Genomic DNA, 9287 nt, shown 5'->3' on the forward strand with positions numbered 1-9287 from the left:
CAATGGCGCGATCTCGGCTCACTGCAACCTCCGCCTCCTGGGTTCAGGCAATTCTCCTGCCTCAGCCTCCTGAATAGCTGGGATTACAGGCACGTGCCACCATGCCCAGCTAATTTTTTTTGTAGTTTTTAGTAGAGACGGGGTTTCACCATGTTGACCAGGATGGTCTCTATCTCTTGACCTCGTGATCCACCCGCCTCGGCCTCCCAAAGTGCTGGGATTACAGGCGTGAGCCACCGCGCCCGGCTTTCTTTTCTTTCTTTTTTTTTTTTAATTGCGATGGAGTTTCATTCTTGCCCAGGCTGGAGGGCAATGGCACGGTCTTGGCTCACCACAACCTCCGCTTCCCGAGTTCAAGTGGTTCTTCTGCCTCAGCCTCCCTAGTAGCTGGGATTACAGGCATGCACCAACACACCCAGCTAATTTTGTATTTTAGTAGAGGCAGGGTTTCGCCACATTGGCCAGGCTGGTCTTGAACTCCTGACCTCAGGTGATCTGTCCACCTCAGCCTCCCAAAGTGCTGGGATTACAGGCATGAGCCACTGCGCCCAGCTGCGCAGATTTTTTAAATGCCATTTCTAGACACTGAAAGTGTTCACAGCTTTGTATATGTTTATAGAAAAACAAGCAAAAAAGATACTCCTCCAAAACAAAGACGGATATAAATTTTTCAACTTAAAATGATAGGAAAAACTCAGCAATAAAAACAAATGATTTCTTGACATATACCAACAACTTGGCTAAAAGGGATTGAGTGAAAAAATATGCTAATCTCGAAGGATTACATGCTATATAATTTCATGGAACATTCTTTAAGTTATAAAATTGCAGAAATGGAGAATACATTAGTGGTTGCCAAAGTTTGGGAGGGAATGTAAGTTATAAAAAGACAACTTGACAGTGATGGTGGGGATACAAACCTACATGTGATAAAATTCCAAAGGATCAAATACAGATGTTCAACCACTTACAACAGGATTATATCCCAATAAATCCAATCTAAGTTGCAAATGTCGTAAGGTGAAAACATATGTAATAAAGCTAACCTACTGAACATCATAGCTTAGCCTAGCCTACCTTAAAAGTGCTCAGAACATTTACAGTTAGTCTATAACTGGGCAAAATAATCTAGAACAAAGCCTATTTTATAATAAACTATTAAATATCTCATGAAATTTATTGACTACTGTACAAAAGTAAAAAACAGAATGGTTGTATGGGTACTAGAAGTACAGTTTCTACTGAATGTGTATTGCTTTTGAAAGATCATAAAGTCCAAACCATTGTTAAGTTAGACACTATCTACACACACACACACACACACACACACACACACACACACACACGAGCGCAAATCAGACTGTGGAAATCTACAGCAATCAATACTAGCCATGATACTGTACTACAGCTATAAAAGATGTTACCATCCTTTACTTAAAAAAAAAGGGTACATGAGATATCCGTATTATCTCTTACAACTGCAGATAATTTCATAATTATCTCAAAATAAAAAGTGTAAAATTGGGGAAATCAATTCCTCAACTGATTGTTCACAGTCAGTTATAGATCGAACTCCTTATACTCTTCCCCCCTTCTCACTACTGCACTTGACTAGTCAAAAAATAAATTCCTCAAAATGGAATATAAAAGGATGTTTTGGTTTGCTTTTGATAATCACTTATCTTCTTAAAGGCTCATTTCAAATGCACTTTCAGTCTACGGTCATACCACCCCATAAGCGCCCGATCTCATCAAATGCACTTTCACAGGAAAAAGCGCTTTATTAATTAACTGAATCTTACCTGGAGATATGTTATCCCTCCTTGGGTTTTCCTCATAAAACTTACCAAAACCAAGTATTACCTTATAGATGTTTAGAGTCCCACTAGAATGTAAGCTCCATTAGGGTTGAATTTTGTTTTCTTTCGTTCCTATCACCTAAATCAGAGCTTACCACCTTGGAAGCAGAATATTAAATGAGTGAAATGAATGTTATTATAAAGTCTTTCTGATACACTTAATGTATTATTCCAATAAAAACGTTTAAACTTAGGCCAGCTATCCTAATGGCAAATTCCCAGTATTCACTTTTCTGTCCCTTAGTATAGGTTTGTGACATGAAAAGTCTAGTCCTGGGTTAAACAAAAACAGCTTTGCCACACACCATATGTTACATACTCCAAACTTAACATTTGAACTTCAAGTTATCCATGGCACTACTCTCCCCCATTTGGACAGACAACCATGATTCAATAATCTGTAGCTACTTTACTGTTCTTCAATATATGCTCTCAAAAATTTTAAGAAAGGAAATGTAGAGGTTAACTATAGATTGTTAATATTCAATAATAGCAACAGCTAAGACTGAAACCTCATTATGTACATTCAATACCACGCAATTCTCATAACAACATCTCCATTTTCAAGATGAGAAAAACTAAGGCTTAAAGGTTAAAAATTCGCTCAGTCACAAAGCTAGTAAATAAAGGAACCAGGATTCTATCTGGGACATGTCTTATTTACTAGTAACTACATTAGTAGAATTGAAAAGTTGTATTTTGGTTAATTAAATCTACTGGGTTTCAAATTATGTACATAAAATATAAATATTGGCATAATAAATATTTTACCTGGGAAAAATTGTGCACTTTGAAAATTAAAGCAGTTTTGAAAATCTAGCCAGTTGAAAATATTGGAATTACTTCATTAAATGTGAATAGATAATTCAGTTGACTACAAATCAAATCACTCTCAAGCCTTAGAAAAATCCCAAGACTAACAAGAAATATGAAATGTTAAAAACTTAAAGTAATTTAGGCATTATGCCGCACACCTGTAGTCCCAGCTACTTGGGAGGCTGAGGTGCTAGGATCACTTGAGCCCAGGAGTTGGAGTTCAACCCTAGACTAGACAACACAGCAAGAACTCCCCTACGCCCTCCCCAAAAAGAAGAAGAAGAAAAAAAACTAAATTGCAATTTCCTTATAAGGCTGAAGCATCACTGCAACTAAGTGTATTAAGAAAAAGCTTTTCTGCTTCAGTTTTCCGATGCTTGCAAATAAGGATAAAGTTTTCTCATGCACCCACCTCCAAGTTTTTAACACTACCTGAAACACCAACAAAACAAAAACAATTCTGCAAATGTGATGTACTAAAATTAACGTCAAAATCTCAAATGCCTAGATATAAAAGTCATCCAGTTAGGGAATGAGTCCAAATGGAGAGAATTATGCTCCATCAACAGCCCTAATTCCAACACAGGTAAGAGATGCCCTTAAAGGGAAACCATAAATTTGGTTTACAGTTTAAACCACTGCCAATATTTGTTTCTTTTGTTGTCAAATAATTCAATCTAAATTCACAAACATGGAGATTAAAAATACTAAATTATGGTGGGGTGTGGTGACTCACAGGATGGGCAGATCGATTTGAGCCCCAAAATTTGAGACCAGCCTGGGCAACACTGGGAAAACACAACTCTCCCACTTTAGAGGGGCATGGTAGCCAGCGCCGTGGTTCCCGCCTCAAAAAAAAAAAAAAAAAAAGATGTACCATCTATTTTAATTGCCTCATCCACTTAATTAACAAATAAAAAAAAAGATAACAAATCAAGGCCAGATGTGGTGACTCACACCTATAATCCCAGTGCTTTGAGAAGTCAAGGCAGGAGATGGCTAGAGCCCAGGAGTTCGAAACCAGCGTGGACAACACAGCTAGACATCATCTCTTTAAAATAAAACAAACAAATATATCAATACTGTCTAAAACACACAGAATAAGAATACAGCAAAAGGTAGAAAGTCAACTGAAAATTTTACAGTAAGTGTAAAAATTCAAAGCCGCCATACAATTACCAACACAACCTTCTTTCCTGATTCCTGAGCAACATTATTTCCCCCTACTTGGTTATCTCTCAGTAATACCTAGGTTGTGATTCCTTATGATGAGATCTCCATCCATAAGGAATTACTAAGAGATACCAAGAAGCCTATCATGGAAAAGGGGAGCCTTAGGCTTCAGTCAAGCTAAAGCAAACACCACCGAATCCAAACACATAAATCAACTATTTAATCAGACAACCTTTGCTAAGTGACAAAGTATTAATTTTAAAATCTTTTCAGCATTAACTGCCTATCCTCTCAAGTCCTTATATCTCAATTATTTTCCTAAGATATGGAATAGTCCTACCTTTGAGCCACTGCCAATATTTTTTCCTCCACCTTAACAGTGCTTACCTTCACCTCCCGTCTTCACAGGCTTACATCCTGTCCTATCTTTCATGTCTCAAATATACTACCTATTGTGTGTTAATTAGAAAATCTCAGCCACCAAGGTGGCTCACGTCTATAATCCCAGCACTTAAGGAGGCTGAGGCAGAAGGACCATTTGAGGTCAGGAGTTGGAGACCAGCCTGACTAACATGAAGAAACCTTGTCTCTACTAAAATTAGCTGGGCATGGTAGTGCATGCCTGTAATCCCAGCTACTTGGGAGGCTGAGGCAGAATAATCGCTTGAACCCAGGAGGAGGTGTGGTGAGCCAAGATCACGCCACTGCACTCCAGCCTGGGCAACAAGAGCAAAACTCCATCTCAGAAAAANAAAAAAAAAAAAAAAAAAAAAAAGTAAGAAAATCCTAGAAAGATCTTCAGAGCTGTCTGTCAGGGAGAAGATTAATAAATAGATAAATAAAACTTTAAGAGTTTTTTTAAAAAAGAAAATCCTAGAAAGATCACCTATGAAGTGGAACACCACCATTTTAAAAAGTGCCTCTTTCTAGCCGGCACAGTGGCTCACACCTGTAATCAGAGCACTTTGGAAGGCTGAGGCGGGAGGATCACCTGAGGTCAGGAGTTTGAGACCTGCCTGGCCAACATGGCAAAACCCTATCTCTACTAAAAATATAAAAATTAGCCGGGGGTCGTGGCGCATGCCTGTAGTCCCAGCTACTTTGGGAAGCTGAGACAGAAGAATCACCTGAACTCGGGAGGCGGAGGTTGCTGTGAGCTTGGGCAACGGAGGAAGACCCCATCTTAGAAGAAAAAGCAAGAAAGCAAAACCCCGGGGAAGGTATTAACCCTCATAGAGCAATTAAATACTAAAACTTTCTATCAGATTCATTCACAGTGTCAAAAGACAAAATGTTCTCATGTACAAATTGAACTGCCTATCAGATTATTTCAAGACCTAAAAGTTCTCCAGAATTCCCAGGAAAGTAGGACTCCAAGTTGGTTTAGAAACGCTCAATCAACAGGAACATCTGGCACCGGCTCTATTCATAAAGGCAACATTCTCTAATGAATTACACTCACGTTTATGTTAACTGTAAACTCCACTAACAACCAACAAGTTGCAAGTCAACAGACTGACAACACACTCTGGGAGGCCAAGGAGGGCAGATCACTTGAGGCCAGCAGTTCGAGACCAGCCTGGCCAACAGAGCGAGACCACCATCTCAACTAAAACTACAAAAATTATCTGGTCGTGGTGGCGCCTGCCTGTAATCCCAGCTACTCTGCAGTCTGAGACAGGAGAATCGCTTGAACCTGGGAGGCTGAGTTGCAGTGAGCCGAGCACCGCGCTACAGCCTGGGTGACAGGGCGACACTGTCTCAAAAAAAAAAAAAAGTTAACAAATGAAAATATAAACAGCCTTAAGGTGTCTCCACCCAAGTGCTCAGTCGAACATAAATGCAGGCTGCACATGACATGCATTCAAGACACAATGCTAAGAGTTTGCTTGACACAAACCTGTAGAAGACAGGATCCCAACTGACACCCAGGAAACTTACTCTAGCTTTCAGGGAAACTGTTGAAATGCGTCTTTGTGAAGTCTCTAAACTCTCTATTAAACCTCAGCACACTTTGAATGCAGCAGTATTCTCCCTCCTAATCCTTAGAAAGCATTTCCTGCCTGGAAAACCTTTCTCCCACAAGCCTTCTACAAACTTTTCCGTTCTTTCAACCTACTCCACGAAGCCTTAAGCCCGCCCCTCACCTCCCTCCCCCACCTCCCGCCCCCCCAGCACACACCCCCCTCCCCACTAGGGAACCTCAACACTGTAGACGCCACTCCACACCGGCACGCAAAACACATGTGCCTGCAAACCCAGCCCCTTTCCACACCCCCCGGAAACGACACCCCCTTTCTCACACACCGCACGCCACAACCCATCCCCCTTCCTCCCCGCCCCCACTCACATCACCCCAGTCCTCCCACCCACGTTCCCGGGAACCCAGCCTCCCCTCGCTCCCCGGCTCGCCAGAAGCAGTGGGGAGGGGAAGCAGGAAGAAGTAGGGCTCAAGCCCGGCTTAGGCCTCTCAGACCGCCTTGGGGGGAGCCCGCGGGCCGGGCTCAGCTCCCGTCAGCAGCAGGGCCTCATCCGGCCCCAGGCCTGCCCTCCGCCGCCACGGCCCGCCCCGCCCGGACCACACTCACTTGCCAGCCGCGGTCCATCGAGTCCCCCGCTGCTGCCTCCTCCGCCTGCTGCGGCTCCTGCCCCCGGGTCCCCCAGGTCCGGCTTCTTGGGCCCGGGGGGCGGCCCAGCTCCCCCGCCCGGGACGGCTCCGGGCGGAAAGCTGGCCACGGGTGCACCCGCCAGAGCCAGGGGGACGCTGTTGCTATGGAGGCCGAGGCCCGGGACAGCCCCGGCGGCCGGGTCCTCATGCAGGAACTGACACTCCTCCCCGTAGAAGCAAGTCTTATCCTTGGCGTAGTAGCGGCAGTACTTCAGCTTCACTCCTGCCGCCGCCCCTCCCGGGACACCCCCGACCCCCGGCGGAGCCACCACCGCCACTGCCGCCGCCAGCGAGGAGGAGGAAGGGGAGGCGGCGGCCGAGGGGGGCGGGAGGCCGCCGCCACTGTTCATGGCAACGCCACAGCCTCGTCTTCAGCCTCCGCCCGAGGAGCCGCCGCCGCCGCCGCCGCCACCATAGACGGGGGAGGGAAGGAAGACGCTGCCGGTGCCGGATAAAAGCCTGGGCGGGTGGGTCTGTCCCGCTGCGGGAGCCGGAGCCGCCCGGGGAGAGGGGGGAGGGGAGAGGGGAGGGAGGAGGGGGTAGAAGGAGGGAGGGTAGGGGGAGAGTTGGGATTCTCTCTCACTCACTCTCTCGTTCTCTTTTCTTAAAGGGGCCGCGCGGGACGACGGGGTGGGCGCGCGGGCCCAGACGGGGACTTCGAGGGCGCGGGCAGGGGAAGAGGGAGCGGCGGCGACGAGCGGGTGGGGAGGGCGGAGGGGCCAGTTTATTTTTAAATTCTGCCTCCACTCGTTCTCTCGCGCTCTGGTTCCTCCGAGTTGTTTATTCCATTTTCCTCTTCCTGAGACGGTCGTCGCCGCTGCGCGTGCGCGCCGAGACGCGAGGACTTCTGGGTAGTGGGAGCGCTAGGGGAAGCCTGGCCGGCGTCTGGCCCCCGGGGGCATCCGCGAGCGGGCGGCGGTTGGACCGGCGGACCTTGGTGGCGTTCCGGGCGCGGATCCGGCGCCGAAGTTCTCACGAGACCTGATACCTTCCTTATTCGTATATTCTCTTACTTAAAAAGCCAGATGTCATTTTTTTTTTCATTGAAAAGAAAATTTACAACGTAAACGGTCGTTTGGAGGGGCCACCTGGGGACGCGGCCCGAGCCCTGGCTCTACCTGAAGAATATTTTGTTTGCCACACTTCCTCTCCCCATTTCCTTTCTTCACCCCCTCTTCTCTTTCCCCTTCCCCTCGAAGGTAATGAGAATTACTGGACCGATGACGCTGACCTCTTGGCCCTTTGTCAAAAAATGGAGCCAAAAAGGTTGATTTAGACAGACCACCTGCTCAGTGCAGCACCTGTTTTCTCTGCATTTATATTACCAAGGGCCTTCGGTAAATTATGAAAAATGGGATGCCACCTGGGTCTGGAAATTTCCTTTATAAATATACTAAGTTGCTTTTCTCCAATCAGCCTGGCCTTGATTTGAAATTCATTTTTTAAAGATAGTTTTTCCCTCAGCGATCTCTGATGTTTGTGCTAATATCCTTTTAAAGGCTTTCAGGAATTTTAAAGAATTGCTGTGAAGGGAAAAGTAACATTCTAGTTTTTCTCTGTAAAAGAGGTTCACAAACGGCACCTCGTTGTCATGAAAGGGAAGGGTGGAAGTATTTAAGGAATTGTGGCAAACAGACAAAGTCACAGAAAAATGGATATAAGCAAAAGTACCACACGGAAAAAATGGGGAAAGGTGGAGTCTAGATCACAAACTGGTAAGCTTGATGATGTTCCTTAGCTAAATTCGAAGATAATTACATTGTATTACGGCTTTGTGTTTAAAAGCAGTTTCACTTATTTGATTATTCAACAAATCTTTATTAACACCCATTACGCGTACCAGGATCTGTGGTAGGAGCTGGGGAAGCAAGAGTAAACAAAATGCCTTCTTGTCTGAGTTCATGTGGCTTATTTATCTTCCGGTTGGGGAGGCATAAAGTATACAGGTCGTTGTAAACCAGTGTCTTAAGTACTAACCTTATCACATTTGCTATTAGAGGATATTAAACAAGTTAGACTTCTTGGAAAAAGTTGATACCTTAGTAGCAGGGTTTGGGAACATCATTGAATTCAGACAGATTTGGATTGAAACAGATTAAAGTGCCTACACTTTAATAGCTGTGTTTCTCTCAGTAAATTGCTGCATTTCTCCGTGGCTTATTTGTACACCTGGAATAAGAATAGTACCTGCTTCATAAATTATAAACTCACAATATATGTAAAGTGTCCCATGCCTAATAAGAATTCGGTAGGTTGTAACTGTTATTGATAGTATTACTGCTCGTTGTAGTCAGTGTATAGTCGAAGAGCATTCTAGGCAAAGCAAATGGCTTTTATTAGGGAGAATGTAGTAGTGATAATGGAGAATGGAGCAGAGTCCACAAAAGTCCTTGTCCGGCTGTGTTAAAGAATCGAACTTTGGCCTTGTACAGTGGCTCACACCTGTTATCCCAGCACTTTGGGAGGCCCAGGCAGGCAGATCACAAGGTCAGGAGTTCGAGACCAGCCTGGCCAACATGGTGAAACCCCATCTCTACTAAAAATACAAAAATTGGCTTGGCATGGTGGCGGACGCCTGTAATCCGAGCTACTCGGGAGGCTGAGGCAGAAGCATCACTTGAACCCAGGAGGCTGAGATCATGCCACTGCACTCCAGCCTGGGTGACAGAGCAAGACTCCATCTCAAAGAAAAAAAAAAAGTCAACATGGTAGGGCACCGTGGCTCACACCTGTAACCTGCTTTAGAAGGTAGCCAATGCAAGAGTTGAGGC

At 45.0% G+C, this 9287-nt stretch overlaps 1 protein-coding gene across 1 annotated transcript in view; it reads right to left on the reverse strand.

Moving 5' to 3' along the window:
* The window catches only part of PAN3 (poly(A) specific ribonuclease subunit PAN3), a 161306-nt gene extending 153740 nt beyond the window's left edge, over positions 1-7566 (reverse strand). Inside the window, exon 1 of the mRNA XM_017537465.2 lies at positions 6437-7566. Coding sequence (XP_017392954.1) covers positions 6437-6866 — 430 coding nt within the window. The 5' untranslated portion in view covers positions 6867-7566. The remainder of the gene's footprint in view (positions 1-6436) is intronic.
* Positions 7567-9287: the final 1721 nt, after the last annotated feature.

This window comes from Cebus imitator, unplaced genomic scaffold (genome assembly GCF_001604975.1).
Source record: "Cebus imitator isolate Cc_AM_T3 unplaced genomic scaffold, Cebus_imitator-1.0 Scaffold103, whole genome shotgun sequence".
Taxonomy (NCBI): domain Eukaryota; kingdom Metazoa; phylum Chordata; class Mammalia; order Primates; family Cebidae; genus Cebus; species Cebus imitator.